Genomic DNA, 21,788 nt, shown 5'->3' on the forward strand with positions numbered 1-21,788 from the left:
TTCTTTTCAGACTGTTTTTCCCTCACCTCTGTTTAGGAATATCTAGAACTGGCTGGTTCCATTGAGAGCAACAACCTTAATTTTAAGAAGTGATTACTCTCTAACATATAATAACATTAGATCAGTTTATTTTGGAGTCAGAATTATTTCAGTGTCGTACCATCTCTTTTTTTTTTCTACGTCCAATAAAACTTGATCAGTCTTTTCTCTTTTTCTTCTCATCTTGTCTTTCAAACTTCTGTCAGAAAACACGATGGGCTATGCCCTCCTACTATGTTTAAACCTTTCACGTAACTCACCAGTATTAACTGAAGTACTGAAAATACTACAAGGGGAAGTAAAACATGTTGTACCAATTGGGATATAGATCAAGACTGACCAGATAATATGTTACTAGCATTATTCTAGGAGTCTGAAATCTTTACATGAGTTTAAAGCCTTGATTCATTCTGTGAAGATAGCCTGGAAACTTGGGCAGATCTAGATTTACRATTTAGTGCCAAAAATAGTAGGATCAGAGAATATTCTTGTAACACTGGATTATTTCTGTCATCTGGATTAGGTTTCTTCCCCAGGAACAGTAGAAATGTCACCACAAATGAAATATATATGTAAAACATATAAGTAGGAAACTCATTTAATCATAATTTTGTAATGTCAGTTCAGTCTGATAATTTTCTCGTCATATGTCAGTTTGCAATCATTAATCTTTTTAATTCAATCTTCATGAAAAAAACTCCTATTAAAAGGCCTGTGTTTATTCCTAAAGATTCCTTCTTCCTCCRACCAGGTGAGGGAAATGGCTGGCATTACTTATCTAGAAAAAAGCTTTTCTAGTATTACTGCATTCTATAGTCAGAAAAAAAAGGATAGATTTTGGTCTGTTGTATCAGAGCTCTTCATTGGTCAGGGACACTATAAAGAGTGCCAAAAGTATGACTAGCATAGGTCATGAGTAATCTTYGTGAATATATTACAATAAACTATTAAGGAAAGGTAAAAATGGTTTAATATGTGACCTTTGGGGACATTTCCAACAGATAAAGGTTAATTTACACTGTAAAAACAACAGGAGATACTTCCTCAGTTTTCTGCTCCAGTTCAGGAGTAGTACCGTCCAGTGACCTTTGCAGTGTTTGTGGCTTTTTGGCAGAGAATTTAAATGGCACAAAGGCCCTTCTTCTGCTTTTGACACGTGGGGAGAATCCCTCCAGACTGACAGGGATGCAAACTGCATTCTTCATGAAGAAGGGTAGTCACTTCAGTGGACAAATTAAAAGCTGTCACYGCTGTGCCCCCATTCCTAATTTGACAACACAGAAAATCTTATATGTACATGCAAAATAGGGATTGTGCCACCTTAAAGTAGTGCTAAATGTATTGTAACAGTAAGCAAAACATTTTTTTTTTCTTTACTGTTYTTGAAAAAGCTTCTCAAACATCTTTTCCGGGATGAGTGGGATATCTTTCATTTTTGTAGGTCTAGTAGATCTTCATCCTCACACCTTTAAACACCGTGCTCAGACTTTGCCAAATTTATCCTTACCAAATACAAGTTATGGCAATAAATGCCCACCTGATTTTTCATCATCCTTTAAAAACAATTGAACTGCATTAGAATTTCAGTTTATGGGAAAACTGATAGCAGTCTGAATATCTGTCRTAAACTAGGAATTCTGGAAAGCAAAATAGCTGGTTAATTAAATGGAGTGTAAAGTACAAAAGGGATCCTGTCAATTTAGAAATAACTATATTTTAGAATTGTTTTACTTGTTAATTATAAATTTTAAAAGAAATTATAATAGAGGTTAAAGAAGGAAGAGAGATACTTTTTTGCAGTTACTATCCTTTTGGAATAATCATTTTTTACAGTTTGAAAAGAAAACGTTTCAAAATAGGAGGATATTATTCTAGAATGAAGCAGTATTGACAAGGGACCTAGARGCAGATAAAATATGTGCTGCTGCTTGTAACTTTTTTGTTTTGTTTTAATTGCCTGGATTCCAGTTGATTTTCTGAAAGGTTTGTCCTTTCCATAGTCTTCACTTCTCAGTTTCTTCTCCAGCTTGTTTTGCTCAAATGAACAAGGTGGTGATCTGCTTCTTCAGGGTAAAAATACTGGTATTATGTCAGCCTGCAACAGTCTTAAGTCTGGTGTTAACAAGAAGTCACCGTTTTGTAGCAGGAGTTTTTAAATTCTTGAGGAAAATCTTCTCTTTAATGACTGACGTGCACCTACAAACACGTGCCTTTTTCCCTTTTTTTCCGTTTTCTTTTTTTTACCACTTTTTCACCCATACGACATTCTTACGATGATCATTAAGATTTTCTTTAAAAAGATCATAGTCATGCAGCTCCCTTTCCCACAAGAGAAAGAATTTGGTTACAGTAGAGCAGAGAAGTACAAATACCTTGTTGTTTCTACCTCTTACAGTAAGTTTTATATGAGATCTTGTTACCTCACTGCATCATTCTCTTTCTCTCTCTCTTCAAAAAAAAAAAAAAAAAAGCGTATGAGAAAAATGAAGAAATTTAAATTTGAGGAGTTGTCCAGTCCATAGATCAGGGAGGTTTATGAGTAAGGACGAAGTTTAAAGCATTTAGTAAAAATCAAGCCAGTTGTCTTAATCTCTGCCTCTGCAGTGCTTCACATTGGCTGGCAGCAATTGAAGCTTGAATTTGAGTCTGAAATACGTCAGTCGTAGGAGGAGAGTAATGTCAGGAAGATAAATCCCTATTTCCTAGTATAAATGAAACATCTGAGTGATTCATACTGGTATTTGTGCTGAAGCAGCAGGCTTCTTTTCACTGCCCTTCCCTCGTTAATTCACAAGTGGAAGAACAAGAGAGAATTATGCTTGAGTTTCTTTCCCGAGAAGGAAGTAAACAGATAATAAAAAGGTCAAAGGAATGGAAAACATACAGATGCACTAGACAATCATCAGTGGTCTATATTTTAAAATACTAGACCAAACAATAAGAGGTTATTGCATATTTCTTGCCATTTATAAATTGCTACCTACTTCCATAGGAAGAGCTTCAAATGGAAAGAATACCTCTTTAGTTGATAAWGTAACAATAAGAATCTCTCAATAGTGTTTCCTACTCCATGAGAGCCCAGAGGTCACTTTTTTATTATGAGAATTTAATTTCTTGTGGCCAAATTTTGGTTATGCATTTTTTAGTAACTTTTTTGTGCACATAGTATAAAAACATGCCTGGGTGCTCATAAGCATGATCCTTTTTACTCATGTTAAGTCAGCAAGTCTGATCCATGGAAATCGAATAAAAATTAGAATACCTGCCATCTGAATGATGTTGCTTAATATCAGCAGAGCTTCTGAAATTCAAGGTGCTAAAGAAAAGAACCAGTGCTCAGTTCGGATTAGGCCTTATTCTCATCTGTCMCACAGTTTCAACTATATCGCCAAAAGTATGTCTGCAATCCAATATATCCATGCAAAGATATGGTATTAACTGTGTCGTTTTCTTCCATGTAGCAGGGTTGGGAGTTGTTTTGTTTTTTCACTTTCTCCCAACTGCACATTTAACCGCGTCCGTGTCTTTGGCCCCTCTGCCCATGACATGGCCATCTTAATTCTGTTACGTTATATAGAAGGCTGGGGGGGGGGAGGTTATGTGGTTGCAGATGTTCTGCAGAATGATAAGCACATATTCTGCAACCTGTGTGAGGTGAGGGCATAGAGCAGCTTAGTGAATTAYGATTTTCTTGACAGAAATGATACTCTTTTCCTGTCTTAGTGATGTTAGTTCAATGCAGTTGACTTAAGCCAATTGTCTGCAGCCARCAAATTAAAGTTATTAATGGGTTGGGTTTTTGCATCAGATAACTATCAACTGCAAGTGCAATTATATATGCAAAAGCACAGCATCTGCACTGACAAATGCCGGAAAGAGATGACCTAATTTCACTTTTTYGTTATCCATTTTTACACACACGTAAAATACCTTTGGTCTTCTGGGAAAGAATTTTTTCATATTAAGTTCCAGTAAGAACTTTTTAAAAAACAAATAAAAATTATTTTTGCGCTCTGTCACTTCTTTCTCCAATCTGAGAGCACTGTCATCATCTGTGGAGTAAAAGTACACCACCATTTTAACYGGGAGAGACCAGGGAATTCTGTTCCACCCAGTCTTTAAATGCTTGTTCCTCAGAGATACTTATAATATCTTTACAAAAGTTAGTATATTGTCTTTGCTTTGTACATGAGGAAAGGGAAACAGCTAAAGTAATTTGCACCAAGTCAGAGAGCAAATAATAGCTGAACTTCCAGTAAGAACTGGTGGCTCTCTACTTCCCAGGTAGTTGTTTTGAATGTTAAATGCATTTCTATCCATCCTTTTTTCAGATGAATCTTTACCTAGATAAAGCTGTGTACTAAAACTATAGAACATATTTTCTACAACAGACCCAAATTCCACAAATCTTTTCTAGTCTTGAAATAAGTCGAGTCCAAATCATGGATGTGAGATTAAATGTTTTCATTAATTTGGTTCTTATATCTTTTGTTCAAATGATTTTTGGATGTGCTAAAACTTTCTGTGTTTCTGTATGCAGAGACCACCCAATTGGGTAGTTTTAATCATACTTCACTTGAKTTTTAAGTCTAAAAGAACCTGGAAGACCACAGGCATGTGTATATTATTTCAGATCTCTGCAAAACAAAATCACAAATCTTCTAAGGCCATTTAACTAGTAGAAGAAGCAATTATAAACAGTGTAATAGATTATGTACAGCTAGTTACTTGGTAGATTTCATTGCATCATCTTTATTCTCATTCTTCTTAAAGCCTAAATGTATATTTTTACAAACACAAAAGCTCATCTGTGTGAGAGTAAAATGTTCCTCAAAGCCACTGTTTTGTTTTTATTTCGTATGAGTGGTTTTTAACTCCCTATGGATCTTTTTTTTCCTTCAAGGGCAAGGAACAGTTAAGTTTACATACTCTGTTCTTTCTGATATTTGGACTATATATGTATATAAAAGTAGCTAATATTGCTGATTAACAGCAATATAATTAAAAGGCCGTCATTCAACAACCTTAAGTATTTAAGAGCAAAGCAAGAAAAAAACAGTTGAATCTTATTTGCTGATACATATAAAGCAAGCAGGCAAATCTATTGTTGGTTAATAAATGCTTTATTTTATCAAAGTGTAATAATTTTAACTAGCTCATTGGATTTTTTTGGATGCTCTTAAGCRTGATGGCTAAGTAGATTTGTTAGTTTTGCAAAGGAGATACAAATTAATTTATATACCAGCTGAACTGTAACATTTTTAAATTGAAGTAATTAGGAGTACCAGTCCCTAAAGATATTGTGCATTTTAGAAAAAAATCGTTAATAACTATGATTATTTGTGAATTTGTCATCAGACTGTTACTCATTTTTCTTCCTTTACATTGACTTTTGTGTTTGGGTTGTATATTTTAGACTTGGTATTGAAAAAAGCATCATTTATTCTGGGTCAGAATTAAGGACCTTGTCATGTAGCTAATTCTTTTTTATAGTCTTTTCTTCAGTGCAAGGGTAAAGCAGTATTACTCAGCACTTAGTTTTTTGCTTTTACCTGCGTCACACCCCTTTGATAACGCTATTCAAAACAGCCTTAACTTTTTTCCTTCTTTAGTTACTACCTTTAAAAAATAAATCTTTGATTAGAGCACCTAAATCTCTAAATATGTATTCACCAGGACAAGAAGATAAATGAATGGAAACAGAGGGAAGTTAAATAGCAAGTCTTCTATAAAGCAATATTATGGAAAAGCAGTTTATAACCCTGTATATAGCTGTGTCATATTGAGTACTTGATTTCGGTACAGAGTCATGAGTCTCTTATCATATAATTAATTATTTGCAGAAGACCACTAGTTTACCCTAATCATACTTTTAGTTGTCTTTTTCTTCATTTTAAGGGGGAAAGGAGGAAAGAAAAATTACGGTTGCATTTGTTAGTGCAATAGAAGTTTCATCTCTCTCTCTATTCTTGACCTTTTTCCTTTACTAGATACTATGCACAAGTTTTAGGCAGCCAAACAGTATTAACTGCCTAACAGCMGGCCCTATTCCCTGTCCAGATCTCATGGCAGTTCGGGGGTTGGTGAATAAGGCCAAGTAGACCCCCAGACCTTGATCACGTTGGCCCAAAGCAGAGATTTTCTGCTTGGTCTAGCAATATTGGTCAACCTGCCGTACYCTGGAAGTAGGGCTCCCATGTTACTGTAAAATGGGAATGGAAGGAGAAAGGGCAACAGCCAGTCAGAGAAATGGGGCTTAGCAAAGCCTGAGAGTTTGATCATGTCTTTTCTCCATTTATAGCTGAGCCTACTGATAAACTTCCCACCCTCTGTCATTGCCTGAGGTGAGGGCTGCTGCCCTTCATTCTGCCAGCTGAAAASCTGCTGTAATTCCTGCCTGTGGTGTTTGACTCCTCCTAACTGCAGTTTTCAAAGACCTGCAGTCTAAGCTAACCTGTCTTTTCTCTCAGAGCAGCTAGAGCAAAGAACAGAAGTCCCCAAGTGCAGTGTCCTCTCTCTAGCCATGGTGCGTGAGGGATTCTTGCAGATTTCAACTCTGCCTGTGCTGCTGGCACATCCGCTGGGCTTTTGGCAATGGGCATTTGATAGACTTCCAGAACTGGAAACTGTATCTTCATCATTGTGTTTAGAAACCACGGATCAACCTTTCTTTGCACTTGTTCATTTGCATTTTGAATATGCTTGTAATTGGTGTCAGTGAGTTCCACAGTCCAATTTCGCATTGTTCCAAATACATATATATGCATATATACATATATATATATATATATACACACACACATGTGTGTATACTTCCTTTTGTTAGTTTCCAATCTGCTGTGTCCTAATTGTGTTGGTGTTCTGCACTTTGTTAGGAGAAATAATGAATAATCATTTCCCGTTGATTTTCTCTGTGTCATTTCACAGCTGTATAGCCCTCTGTAGTGTTCCCCCTTAGTTGTCTCTTTTCCAGTCTGAAGACTCCTGCTTTGTCTAGTCCTTCCTTGTACRGAAACCATTCCATGCCAGTGGTCATTGTTGTCTCCCCTCTTTGCACCTTTTCTAGTTCTTCTGTTTTCTGTGGAGATGGGATGACCAGAACTGATAGCCATATTTAAAGTGAAGGTGCATTATAGATTTATACAGTGATGTAATTATGTTTTCTGTTTTGTCTATTCCTTCATAATTATTCCTAACTTTCTCTTTGCCTTTTTGACTGCTACTGAGCCAACTGCCCACAGAGTTATCCACAGTGACTCCAAGGTCTCTGTCCTGGGTGAAAAAAGAACTAATTTAGAGCCCAATGTTGTGTATGTATAGTTAGGGTTATTTTGCCCTGTGTGCATCACTTTACATTATATCAACATAGAATATCGTTTCTTTTTTATTGTGCGTTCGGAATTTCTGCAGTTCTTTGCAGCTGGTTTTCCTTTGTCAGCCCTCACTTTTATTATTATTTTTGTTGTTGATAAACTTTTACTGCACCATTCATTCCCTTATCCAAATCACTTTACAACTAGCACAGCACAGATCCTTGTTGGACCCTGCTGGTAACCTTCCTCCATTGTGAAAAATAACTGTGTATTTACACTTTGTTTCCTACCTTTTAATCAGYTATGCAAAGTCATGTAGGACCTTCCCTCTTAATTCCTGCTATCTTAGCTTCTGCCAGAGCTTTGATGARGGTCCTTCTCGAAAGTGTTTTGAAAAGCAGCATTCAGTCTAAGCTAAATCACTTTTACCCATTTCCTTATTAACTCTTTCAATGACCTAGTATAGATTTGGGAAGCAGGACTTCTGTCAACAAAAGACAAGTTGATTCTTCACCAATATATTGCGCATATGCATGTATATTTTTAATCAATATTGATAGCTTCATTCAGAGTGCTAGCTATAGCAATAAAGTTTGTACTTCCTGAAGTCCTTGCCTTGAGGGAACTTCCACGCAAGTCTGACTGTGGACAGTGGCCAGCAGCTGGGAACAGCCACCTCATCAGCTGTTACAGCTGTGGGCAGTGAACCAAGTCATAGGAAAGCCCTTTGCCCTCCTGCCCCCCAACTATTTCAACTATGTGAAAAGCTTCTATTCCATTATTGTTTCTCCCCTCTTAATTGTAGCACCAAAAAGGCAGAGGATTTGAAGAAGCGAGCCTCTGTGCCACCAAATATGTGTTCTCACTTTCTTCACTTCCTGCTGATGTAGCTATAGGAGCTATTTTGAGATTATGCAGAAAGAAGAGTGAAATGTATTCTTATTTTACTTTGGAAAACTAACCATAGTTGCTTTARGGATAGAAAATTAAACCTCCTTTCAGGCACCATGTGGGTTTTATTTCCTTCATCTCCATTTCCTCCTACATTTCACTGACAGAACATCATGGTTTGTTTTCAAACTGCAATTCCTTACATACTTTATAGTTCTTGCCTTTATAAATAGCCTCTTGTATATAAATGTCATAATAAACCTGTGTCAGACCTAGATGTGTAATGTGGCATCAAAAATCAGCTGCTTGATTAAAAATATTTGAGAGCCACTAAATACTTTGTTCCTTAAAAAAGAAAAAGRGGGGACACTAAGTATCCTGAGTTTTAGTTTATGATTATTTTCTCAAATAGCCTGTCCCATAAAAACTTTACTGCATGAAGATTATTCTTGTTCTCTCCTTTGTATGATTTGTTGTGAAAAGTAGGATCAGAACCCAAGAGTGGGATTGTCTGTACAGGCTAGAGAAGTTCTGGGGAACTTCTGTTCTTCTTGTCCTACAATACAAGAATGGATGAGCATTTGATGTAAAAAATTTGGCAAATTCAGAAGCAGTAAAAGGGGATTGACTGTTTCATTCAGTGCTACTTTAGATTGTGGAGCTCACTGGCACTTGGAAGTCTTCAGAAAATTACTGAGAGACCAGAGATGCTGCGGCGAACAAGAGCAGTCCATAGTGTTGAGAGTTTTGAAGATGTTTAAATTTCCCACGTTGGGGCTTAAGTTCAGCCCAAAATGCTAGGAATCACAGTGAAAGCTTGGAGAGAGGGGGGAATAGAGGGGGTAAAATGCTAGAATAGTTATAGTCAAGGAATCTGAATCAGTTCATCTGTTCTTATCACATTATATAGGGTGAGGTGATAACTTCTCCTCATAAATAACGTACTTCTTCGTAAATAACATACTTCTGCAGTGTTTGTATCTCCAAGAAATAAGAGTCTCGATCAGTTACACCAAGAAGGAAGACAAACAGCTACATGAATACCCATATGTTCTCTATGAGCCAGAGCCAGTTTTTCAGGACAAAACATTAATATATATACATGTCGGCTGCGCTCCTCAGCAGAGGAAATCCTGGCTGCCTTTACAGCTAGTGCAGCATCCCCCACTGCGCATCCATAAGGGAAAAACAGGACTGCAAGGTATCCGTGATTAAAATCGTTGCAAGCTTGGGTTACTTGTTATACTGTAATCAAGAGGCAGAGTTGTCTCTCAGGCAGAAGTCAAAATTTGAATCATATTAATTCTGAACAGTCTACACTATAAAAGCAAGAGTTATATAAACTTCACAAACATTTTTAATAACTCTTATGTATTTTTGTGCATAAGGTACAGACTTGCTGGAAGCAAGAGAATGTGGTAGCTGGGGTTTCCCACCTCACACCATGGGTATATCTTTTTCCTCCTGAGCAGTCTAAGCATCAAATTTCCTTGGTGTTTCTACCGAGTCATCCCTGGAGCTAGTTCAGGAGACTGCTGTTAATCCCCCGCAGCTTAGTTCCTGCAGTATTTCATACTGAAAGCCTTTGGTGCATGTACCAACATAGCTATAGTGGATTAAGGAATGTTAACAGAGGAGAAATTTTACCAGCTCATTCTCCATCACCTCAGTGGGAATGAAACATCAGATATACCTCACTTCTCTCCCAGCTCCCTTTCACACCTCATTTTGTGTGAATGTTGCATCACACCTCATCTATGTGAATGATACTGCTGCCTTCTGCTCTTGTAATGGTGGAAGTAAGTAGAGCATAATGGAATCAAGGACATTAATGAGCTGTCATTGCGGTACAATGCAGGTTCTGGGTTAACCAATGTTAAAACAGAAGAGATATCTGAAGTAAAGATGGATGCAGAGTTCCGGCATGACTCAGGATATGAGGTGCATCATCAAAAGCTGGTAAGTGAACAAATGATACTTTCTACGTGTGCGTTTTGAATTGGTGATTAAATCCTGGGCTTGTGGGCCAATTTTGGCCATATTTCCTTTGAATGATGCTGATGGGGATATAAAAATTACCTCAAAAAGTTTTCATTTGAACAGATTCTGATTCTTCTGGTTTTCTCTTAAATTGGAGCAAATCTGGAATAATTTCAGCAGTGAAGACTGAATACCATTAAGTCTGATGTAGGAAGYGATGCTGACAGTTCCTGGCGTTGCACTTGTATGCAACCAGATGTGGTCATTTGTGCAATAGCTGCCCCACAGTCCRTCTCATTGTCAGGGATCAGATCACATAACTGAAGAGCAGAGATGCAGAGGAAGGGCAACACTAAGCAGGTAAAAGGAGACCCAGCAGGGTGCAGAAAGAAATAGAGTGGTGTTGGAGAGTGACTCTGCTTTGGGAATGGATTCCTCCTCTCTCAAAACAGATGGTGATGACGCATGAAGGAGCTGATCTCTGTGGAGCATAACCTCTCACAAAATTCCATGCTTGGGATAAGGGGAGATGCTCTATTGGCCTTAATTTTAGTTTGTACGTGGTTGTATCTCTGTATTTTGTTCCTTGAGTATATTATTAACAGATGAAGGGCAGATAGGAACAAAATATTGTTCCCATTTTGAACAGTGATTCTTATGAAAATTAATAACCAAAAGCCATGTAAGTGAGAATAAGCATCTTCTAAATGCTTTTTGCGGTCCCTTAGTAAGTAATGAAGAACCCACACAGCAGTGCTGACTATAAACCTGTTCTGCTTCTCCTTTTGTAAATGTATATCACATAATGAGATTTCACTTCTCTGACTTTCAATACCCTGATATTAAACTGAAAGGGTTTTTTTTTTAATATATTCTTAAAGCTAAGTAGTTCTGAAAATTAAAATTAGCATGGGACTCATATTTGCATTTGAACTAGGCAAACACTGTACAAAAAGATATTCCACCATCTCTTTGATGCAGAGAACTGAGAATTCCCAGTTTGATGAACTAATCCAAAATGCATTAGCACTAATTTGGGGAATTCTGACACGCTTAGCTCAGATGAGTTAAACGTCCTGATGGAGTAAACCTGTGTGAGTTTACTGAAGGGAGGGAGCTTGTAGAAAWGTGTTTTCATACATTTGTTTCTACGTTATTGATCCTGTGTCACACGCACTTTGCTACAGTAACCTTTAATGTAGAAGTGCTTTGATGCCATCCCAAGCAGTTTGGAGCTGAGAGCTACCCCYTGTCACTGGGATTCATGCACTTCGATAATGTGTGCTTAACACAATAGTTTTAGAGCTTTTTAAAGCATACAGTGTCGTACTTCTCACTGATAGCTACAATCATTATTTAAAAATTAGTAAGCTGTCCTCTAGTTTTGTTTTTTGGAKTTTTTTTTCCTCAACTGAGACTGAGCAAAGCATCCAGTATCATTGAGAAAATACTGAAATGCCTTACAGTGCATTGCACGTCTGTCATGTGCTGTGTCTTAGCTGATATCCTCTGAGTAGACTTGTCAGTGGTTAAAAGAACATAGCAATTTCAAATCAACAAGATATTCTGAAGTTGTTTATTCTTCTTATTCCCAGCCAAAGTTGGTTTTGAGGTTGGAATTTTAAGACCTCTTCTCTGTTAGTTTAAATTCAAAAGCATTAAGTAGAAAAATACTTTCACCCAGGTGAAACAGTCTCCTTAAGATACTGTCTTGAATTCAGCTATGCATTGTATTTTACATACAAACTTCTAAATTGATCTGAAATTGTAGTTATTTTCCTCTTTATGGGTGTGTACATGCATGTTTTAACTCTGTATATTCATTTTCATGACTCAGTATGCTTAAGGCCTTCCTCTATTGTACATGTATATTAGCTGGAACGTTTCACAGTGCTCTAAAATGGTGTGGTAACAGACTTTCATTCCTGTGCAGGTAAAATTGACAGAAGTTGACATCAGTGTATGCCAACACTGTCCATTGTGTGTGCTTTCCAGTGTGTTTTTAACTTTGTTTAAACCTATTTCTTGCCTACAACTAGGAACAAGATACATATTTATATTGCATGTTTTAATACCTCTCTGAGGAAGATTGTGTTTTCTTAAAGAGTGCAAATGTAATACAGCTCATTGTAATTCTCAGCAGGTTTCCTGCTTCCCCTTGCATTTTTGCTAAATACTTGTCATTGAATTTAGTCTTTCAGAGTGAGGTAGTCTTACAGTCTAATGAGTGTAATGTGTTCTTTAATCCATTTTGCTCATTTTGGTTAAAAATAATAATAATAAAAGCCTGCTATTGACAAGCTAACAAAAGGTTTGTAAAATATGCATAGAAGTAAAATAATTCAGCATATTACTTGAATACAATATGGRACAGTGAAAACAGTCACTCACTTTTCATACCTGTTTCCATTTCTAGCAGCCAACTTTATTAAATGCATGRTAAAGCACTTTACTGTTCACTGATTGGCCTTATCAGTGTACACAATTCAAGTGGATCTTCTCTTGAAGTTCCAGTTGTCGTATCAGCTCGGTCTCACGTGAGGATTGTCATGTGAGGTGTAGCTCATTCTCCCTTTGCCCTGTGAAAGCTCAATGACTCCCTTGCTAGTCCCTTAAATTAGCACACTCGTGTTTGCTGGGCTCTTGTCCATCTGCTGGGAAAAAGTTCTCCCAACTGGTTGTGTGTGAGTTTCACTGTCATCCTGCTGGTTTTGTCCACTCCTTTGTCAAACTAGTGCATCAGACTTGGTCCAAACAAGCTGAAGAGATGTCAAGTCATGAACAATTTCATAATTTATATTCTAACAGTAAAGAAATTTGTATGCTTCCTGTTTACCCCTCTATGAGCTTATTAGTCATTTTGCAATTAGCTTGGGTATTTCTTAAAAAAAAAAAAGAAAGAAAGAAAGAAAGAAAAAGAAAAGTACTGTTTCTAAGATCTGTAAGGCACTGATTTGAAAGATCTAGAGATAAGTCTTCTACTTAGGCACAAAACTGCTACACTACAAGCAACAAAAAACACTTTTGTGCCTCCTCTCCTGCTAGGAGAGCTTTGTACTTCAGTGATCCAGTTTTGAGTAATTAGGATGACATGCAATAGCATTTAATTACAGATACTTCAGTAAGCTTTGAATTGCTCTAGCAGCCGGACGTGTTAGCCAAGCACTCGGTGAGGTTTTTGTTTGCCAGCTTATTTTATTTTTCTTTTGTAGGTGTTCTTCGCTGAAGATGTGGGTTCAAATAAAGGTGCCATCATTGGACTAATGGTGGGAGGTGTCGTCATAGCAACAGTGATTGTCATTACTTTGGTGATGCTGAAGAAGAAGCAGTATACGTCTATTCACCACGGTGTTGTGGAGGTAAGACAAGGCTTCCAAGCACAAGCAGTGTCACRTGAACAGCACAGTCAACACAATGCTCCATAAATACGTTTACAAAGAAAGAAGCCTGGTTTTTGGCTAGCCCAGTGTTCAAAGTCAGAGTGGTTGTATGTAGCAGAGTGGAACTGAATTGCCTCAGTTTGTAAATATAGATGTAGTGTAAAGCATCTCAAATTGGATGTAAAACCACAAAAAAAAAATTGTTCTGGAATTTTCCCAGATCAATTACCTTATAACACAGAAMTTCATTTTATAGGAAATTTGATAGTAGCCAATGAGCAGATACTGCACAAGGAGAAAAATCTGGTTTTACTATTGTTGGGAATTCACACACAAAGACATCTTTATGTTGTTTGCAAATAAAGGTTTGAGGCAAGTCATCTGTGGATTGTGGTGTGTGCTGCAAGGATTTTTCTTATACAGATACTTTATTACTTTTTGTTCTCTAAACAAGATTAGCTTTAGCCACCAACAGCCTTTGATTTATGGTGAATCTAAAACTCATAGATCTGAGAAAAACATATAAAATACAAAAACTATATGAATTTTTCAAGATGAAAACCATTGTCTYTTCACAATCTTCCAAGTAAAGTTGTGCTCAATTTACAATAGTTTAAAATACAAGGTCTGTTGCTTGGGTTTAAGAAACAGTCCTATAAATAGGAAAAACAGGTTATGAGAACTGGAAGGGGGTTCATATACCTTTTTCCCCGCTTCCCTCCCCAGTGTGTTGATACCTAGAAGTTTGCCATGGGAGTATCTGATGTGCAGATAGTACTTTATATTAGGCAGCACTTTAGATATTTTATAGTTTTTGTATTCCAAAAACATAATTTGCAATTTTTAATTGAAACTAAATCTTGTTCAAGTCCGCAGTTATGTTGGTTTCACCTTGAGTCAACCAAACTTTGCTCTGATCATACTAGATGAATATGAAGGATTTTTTCTAATGTACATATTCCATTTTTGGTGGCACTGAAGAGTCTTAAAAACATTTAAGTAAGGCTTTGACTTAAGCCTCCCAAAATCCAGGTTGTGCTTTTTCTCATGGTTTAAAACCTCCTAAAGAGGAGAAAGTGAGAAGAGCACCTGGGAAGAGTGCTGTCTTACAAACAGGATAGATTTGAGTCCCAACAAGCCATGCAGAGTTTTGGACTGTGAGGCAGAAAACAGCAGCTAAGAATCTCAGTGTTAACTTTCCATGTGAAAGCCTTCAACTCATTTTACAGAAAATTCAAACAGGCTTGAATTTTAAGCCACCCAGTTACAGCTGCCAAGAGTTAGACATCAGCTGCAGTGTGAGACCCATATCGGTAAGCATTAGTCCTGCTGAAACAGCCCACCTGGGGCTCCATGCTGGAGCTTGCATGCACGGGGCACCCAGAGGTGGTGGGAGGAAAGTCCTGGCTGTGAGTTGGAGTTACCCAGCTGAGACCCTCCTTTGAATGCATGTACCTGCAACAGAACAAGTCAGGAGGCTTGCCGGGCTAAAGCCCTGAATCAGATGTTGGATGTGGGCATACTGTTACTGCAGTACGACCTTAAAATTTCTGATAGATTTTGCCTGATGGAATGATATAGAGAGGATAATCCTAGATTCTTACGAGCTTTCTTCGGTCAAAATGAACTTGGAAATGTTGGCCTAGTTGCTGGAAATAACGTGCACAATCTGAACAAGCTACTTATGTCAAAATGACAGCCTAACTTAGGGAATAAAAAGTTGTACAGAAAATAAACTAAAGAGGTATCATGAGGATCTACCAAGAGTATTAGTCAATTAATAGTGCCATACTGTACTTGTTATCGCATAGTAGATTCACCGCATTGAGTCTGTTGTTGGCAGCCAGAATTCCGAATTCTGCCAGAGTTGTTCTGAGCTGTTGGCAAACTGTGTAACCTCACTATCTCAGCTTCTCGCCTGCAAGAAAGGCGTAACACCTATTTTTGCCCTAAGGTAGTGAAAATTGTGTGGTAGCTACATGATGAAAAACAGAGATCTGTGTACAATAAATGTTAATTATTAAAATGTTGTCAAAACAAAGCTATTTCATTTAAAAGAAGATTCATTTATCTGTGAGGGATGCATCTACAATATTMTTATGCACTAAAAAATAAAATATTTGATGTAAAAATATCTGTACATCAGATTTAGGTTGGCTGAGTATATTTTAACAAATCTTGCAACCTGTTTATTGTGTATCAGAAACTAATAAGAAAGTCTGTCTGTGATAGTGGATGCAAAGATTACAAAACAGGTTCTATTCCACCTGTATTCTTATCTCCCCCAAAAAGTAATTTCTGACTGTAATACTTGTTCTCATTCCACTATGATTTCTTCAACAAAAGATGTTATAAAAACTTCTGTTAGTCTTTTTTTGAAGTTCTGAGGAGAAATATGTATTACCTGTTTTGAAAAAGTGTCATAATAGTTTTCTCACAAGTTGACAATATAAATATTTCAAAGTGATTTATCCTTACCTGGAAAAAGGACAATCACAAGTATGTAAATAGATGACTGCGTGATTGAAATTACCTATTATATGTGTCCAGATGAGCTCCAGCAAACCTTCTGAGGATGTTTTATGTTGGTGCCCTCAGCCTACCTGGCTGCAGGAGGTTTCTTGCTCTATAGAAGCAGRTGGCAAAGGAGACATCCTCATCTCTCGTATGCTCCAAACTTTGGCCAACTTTCTCAGCTCATCATCTTTCGATATCTCCTTTCTCTGAAGCTCAGTTGCTTTCTGTTGCAAAGGCAGCAGAGTCCAGCCAGGAGTGTGTGAGGAGGGAGGATGACAGAAGGGCTCACAGGAGTAGCACAGCAGTCATTAAAATTGCTATTGCTGTTCTCTCTGCATTGTGTTTTTTATGTTGTTTTGTTACTCTGTTTCTTCTCCACAAGCAGGTTGTGGTATGGACTTATCAAATCTTCTAGTCCTGGATAGAAATCATGAGTGGGAGGTTTAGACCTAAAACAGGTTATAAGGTTCAGTTTAATGTTTTTTGAAGCTTAAATATGGAGAATTTCAGCACAGGTTCTGGCATGCCCTTGCGTACATCCCGGCCTAGTATGTGAGCCCCATAGAAGGGGAAATGCTCTTAGGCATATATTGATACGTGGAGATCCCTGATCTCTCGGCCTTCATGTTAGGCTTTGATTTCATCTTAGATGAGAACCTTTTAGAGCCGTCAGTGGCTTTAGTTGTGAGCTCTCCAATGGCTCTCGCATCTTGGTTTGGACAAGCACCAGATACTCCTGTAACGTGGTAGGATAAAACACAGGGCTGACTTAACATTACAGCAGCGCATTCAGGAATAAGAGGAAGAGCTTCTCCTGTGCATTTGTATTGTGTTCTCATTTTCTGTGACTGCTAGAAAGGCTACTAGAATGCTTACAGTTTTCCCTGCTTTGTTCTTGCCTTTCCTTCACAGCCGTGTTAGTGTCAACTTCAGCAGCAGCAGATGGCGCACGGTCACATTGTCACAGTGGAAGTAGTTAACGCTGTTAAATTTGTATGGTCCTCAAGGCAGGCATTAGGCCTTTTATGTGTTTGTACAAGACCTATATTGAACTGAATTTGTTAGGCCCTGCTGCCATTGTAATGATGAAATATTCATGTTGAAAACAATGTTCTACAGAATGGCGACAGGGTCATGGAATTGCCAGAAATTAATTCACTGCATATGGTTACTAATGGTGTAGCCTTGTGGAGGGGAGAACTGGCAGCCCCAGGAGAAAGGACTTGTAAAACAGCAGGAAGGCACCAAACACCTGCAGATCCTTGTAGGGATATTGCTATGAGTGGTGGCACCTCTGTCACTGCCTCTCACCCAGCCCCACTAGCCCCTCGGCTGCCTTCTCAGCCAGTCATAGATCTCTGCAGGAAAGAAGGGTTAAAAGGGAAGGCTCAAACAGCGGGCACAGACAAGTCTTTAAAATGCAAGTGCACAATTGTACACTCACTGCTGAGCAGGTTGTTACACGGAAGTGTCTTGGGGATTTGCATGTAGAGGTTGAAGAGGAGACAGGCTGCAAAATTCCCAGAGGTTCTTCTGCCTGTGATGGATTGAAATGACTGCTGACAGCCAAGCTGAGCACTCGCTGGCTGCGTGTGCTAGCCCAAGGAAACTGCATACTGTCAGCAAGAAAGTGAGTTTCTTTTGTCACTTCTGGAGAGATAGGGCAGCAAGGAAAGAAAAATGCATGGTTTCCCCCTAATATCTGAAACAAGAGGAACCTGAAAAGAGAAAAACTCAAAGCAACATCCCTAAACAATAACCTAGTGCCTGGGAGCATGCCACAGGATTCGTTTTGGTTTTGTTGCACAAGAGAATTACTCACAGCAAATACAACTTCAAAAAAAAAAAAGTTTTTGACAGCAAGAACTTTAACAGCAAAAATATCAAGTTATATTGCAAAATTGGAAACACTGGAAGTACCACRTCAGCTCAGCCCAGGGATCCTTTCTGTTTGGTATCCCATTTCCCACCAGCAGGCATCACATGCTTGCTGGAGAGCTCAGGACTTCCATAGTAGAGTTTTATAATAGCCTGCAAGTGGTAGCAGGATGTGACTGTTATAGTTGGGCATATCTTAAAAATCTTCGATTATTACATTATAAAAAAGAGATTTGATTGAAAGTAATGACGGCTGAAAGTGCAGTTTGGGTGTTGAAACATGGCTGAGGAGATTAGAAGGGATGCAGACTGGAAAAGGGATCCAACTTGGGGTCAGCAATTAATCTGAGCAATCCAATATATGTGCCACACATACAGAACCTTTTCTTCTCTTAAATAATCAGTGCAAGAACATCAGAATGGAAAATGCCTCTTATAGGAGCCATGTTCTGGTRATATTGAAGGAAAGGCAAATATAATTTAGCACAATAAAATAACAGCTACAAAAACAAGCTGAGCAGTCTGCCTTTGTCCCAAGYGTGGAACAGCATAGCTTTCATGTTCATCCAGAGCATCAGGTAACAACCTACTGAAGGTCATCATCTGTCTGCACTGAGGTGAATTATTTCTAGTATTGTAGAGCAGATTTAAAATGAGTATCAAACATGAGTAGTACTTTCTTACTTTTTTATTAAAAAAATCAGAGTAAGCAAACCTGCTATATAAGACTTCCTGAGAGAATACATTTTCTATTATCCAAAGGTTATTTTTATGCTAAAAATAAACAGCTATTTTTTCTAAAGGTCATTACTTACAGAAATCCACATGAAAATTTCATAACTAATATGTAAAGAGTCTTAGGCACCTTTCTGATTTTAAATTTTTGATTGCGTAAAATTCACTTTTTACCTTCTCTTAAGAACTGTCAAAGAACTGATAGGTTCTCTGAGCTCTGTTTTAATAGATGGTTAACAGGATAGCCAGGAGACAGTAGGTTTTGAATTCACAACAGCTATTTAGCTCAAACAATGGAGGTAAAATACCTAATTAACATTTAGAGACTGTTCTTGCCCATTCTAATTTGATGAAATTCTATATTACTGTAATGTTCAGTGAAAGAAGAAAATAATCTGTGGAGCAGCAGGTATTCGGTGGAGAAGTCTTGACTGAGCTGTTTTTGTGCTCATCTTCCGAGTAATCAAGAAAGGTCAATTTTTGTTAAATAGAAGTACTTAGCTAGTAAGAAACTTCAAGCTTTTGGTCACTAAACTGAACCAAATTCAGTATTGGAGCCAGAGAAGTTCTGCTTCAGTGAGTGCAGTACTCACCTTCTRTCTGTCTGCTCTGTTTTTCCTTTGGTATTCTCATTTTATTTTTTGTGAATTAATTATTTAATGGTCCTGGGACCTTGCACCTGCAGCAAATCTGAGAGTGTAGTATAGACAAAAGGCAGCTTCTTGCCACTTCATTCAGCTTTTTTTTAAAAAAAAATTTTGTCCTTATTTCAGATCCACTTGATTTCAAGTTCAGAAGATACTGTATTGGGGAGGAGAGGGACATAATAATGGGAGTCTAGCAGGGAGATGCAAAATATATCCCCTTTTTTGTTTGTAACATTGCATACTTCCTGAACCAATCAACAAAGACAAAACACAAGGTGGTATTGCTGAGTTTGGGCAGGTAATCATGAAGTCCTTCAGCAAAAATAACAAGTTGCAGAAAATAACAAGTTGCCTTATCTTGTTTCTGCATGTTACTCTATCCAAAAACTGAATCATGACAGTCCACACAAGATGGGCCATCCCTGCAGATTGCTTGTGAAAATTGTTCATGGGCTTCTCATTTATTGCCAGGTGCAGTGTGTATTGACTTTATTCCCTGAGGCCATTTGCAGTCCTGCATAACTCAGAGAGAAGAGTTTTTAGAGACAGTTGTCTCCTCAGGCAACATCAGCGCCTCCAGGTGATAGGTTTAATACTCTGTTCAGTGGAGAAGTATCTGAGAAATTAGGTCCAGCAGGGCAAGTAACTGTTCAGTTCCTCTCTACCACTTCCAGCCACCTTTATTTTAGATTTTCTTGTGAGGATGTGACTGAGTTTGGGACCTGACCTACTGTGAACTGAGCAAGAACCTGACCCTTGTTTCTTCTTCTTGCCACAGGTGGATGCTGCAGTGACACCAGAAGAACGCCACCTTTCCAAGATGCAGCAAAATGGCTATGAAAATCCCACCTACAAGTTCTTTGAACAAATGCAGAACTAGGACACCACAACAGCCTCATGAGTTGGACAGCAGAATGATTGCTTCACTGCCCATTGGTGTTCAGTTATAGAATAATGTGGAAAGAAACAAAAACACTCTGTTTTATTATTTACTCATTATCGCCTTTTGACAGCTGTGCTGTAACACAAGTAGATGCCTGAACTTGAATTAATAAAATCAGTAATGTATTTTCTCTTTCTCTTTACATTTCAGTCTTTACACTACATTATTAATGAATGTTTTTTGTGTACTGTAAAGAGTTTAGCTCTATTTAACTAGTGCATGGGTAGATTCTCTTTCCCAATTATTTATCATGTAGCTCCTTTAGCCAGTTGTATATTATTCTTGTGATTTGTGACAAAAATTAAGTCCTAATTGAAATATGCTTTAAGAATTGATGGGGGATGCTTTCGGTGTCTGTGGGGTTTAGCTGCTTCTCTTTGCTAAGCATTTTTTTCTGATCACTATGCATTTTAAAGTAAAACAACATTTTTTAAAAAGTATTCCAAATGAGTTATTGAAATTCTTTTCCTCTGCAGTTGCATATTATTGTACAGATGGTTGCTCCTGCTGTATTAGTGACGTAGAAATCATGGGAATACACATTTGTTTCTTTGTGCCTGTTTTATGTGCACACTTTAGGCATTGAAAGGTAAACTTTATTTTCTTTTCCATGTATCTTTTTGATCTTAAAAAAATATTAAAAAGAATCCCTGTTAATTGTGAGCACTTCTTGGGGGGAAAAGTGCCTGCTGGTCGAAAATTAACAGGGATCCTCTGCAGGATGATTGTACAGAACCATTGCTTATGAATTGATAGCTTTCTACACTGTGTTACATAAATAAATTAAGAAAAAAACCTTTGGGCAAGAGTTTTCTTTGGAGGAAGAAGAATAGTTTGAAAGCCACTTAAACAGAAAACACTGGACATTCACGTTGGGCAACAGAGCTTCCCAGCTCATGAGGCCCCAAGTCGTACCACAACAGCAGACACCCAGGAAGGGTGAAACAGCTGAGCCGGTGATATGTTTCTTTTTCCCCTCTTCTCTCCAGCAAACAAGCTAAATAACGCAGAACTGAGGGAAGAGAATTGGAGCAGAATGAAGAAAGCAAGATATATTCAGGGAAAGCCTCAACTCACCTTATCTGCAAACCCACAGCAGCCCGATCCCAGCATCGCCTGCCGTGGGTCTCCGTAGCACTGCAATCTCCAGCCCTGTCACCTCGCCTCTTCCCTGAAACCCGCCTTGTCTGGCCGATTCGCCACGGCGCAGGATGTACGTGCACGGGCCAGCTGACCAGGGATGGGAGCAGGTTACCCCTAACTCCATAGCTCCTACCAGGAAAACTGCAGAGCTTCCCACTACGTGTTGCCAACCAAATGTTTTACTCGCTTTACTCTCCAGTCCCCGCTCAGTTGAGATACTTGTTGAAGAAAGAGAATTCACTTCAAGGTATCAGAACTGTGGAAACAGGTGATGGCATTTCCTAACCCTTTGGTACCAGTACATTTTAAAGAATTTGCAGAA

General features: G+C 38.1%; 1 protein-coding gene across 1 annotated transcript in view; it reads left to right on the forward strand.

Moving 5' to 3' along the window:
• APP (amyloid beta precursor protein) overlaps window positions 1-20,980 on the forward strand; it is a 180,423-nt gene extending 159,443 nt beyond the window's left edge. Inside the window, exons 14-16 of the mRNA XM_085297964.1 lie at window positions 10,102-10,202; window positions 13,436-13,582; window positions 20,159-20,980. Coding sequence (XP_085154090.1) covers window positions 10,102-10,202; window positions 13,436-13,582; window positions 20,159-20,260 — 350 coding nt within the window. The 3' untranslated portion in view covers window positions 20,261-20,980. The remainder of the gene's footprint in view (window positions 1-10,101; window positions 10,203-13,435; window positions 13,583-20,158) is intronic.
• The last annotated feature ends 808 nt before the right edge of the window (window positions 20,981-21,788 follow it).

The sequence above is a fragment of the Rhea americana genome, unplaced genomic scaffold (genome assembly GCF_003343005.1).
Source record: "Rhea americana isolate MKP2758 unplaced genomic scaffold, rheAme1 scaffold_133, whole genome shotgun sequence".
Classification (NCBI taxonomy): Eukaryota; Metazoa; Chordata; class Aves; order Rheiformes; family Rheidae; genus Rhea; species Rhea americana.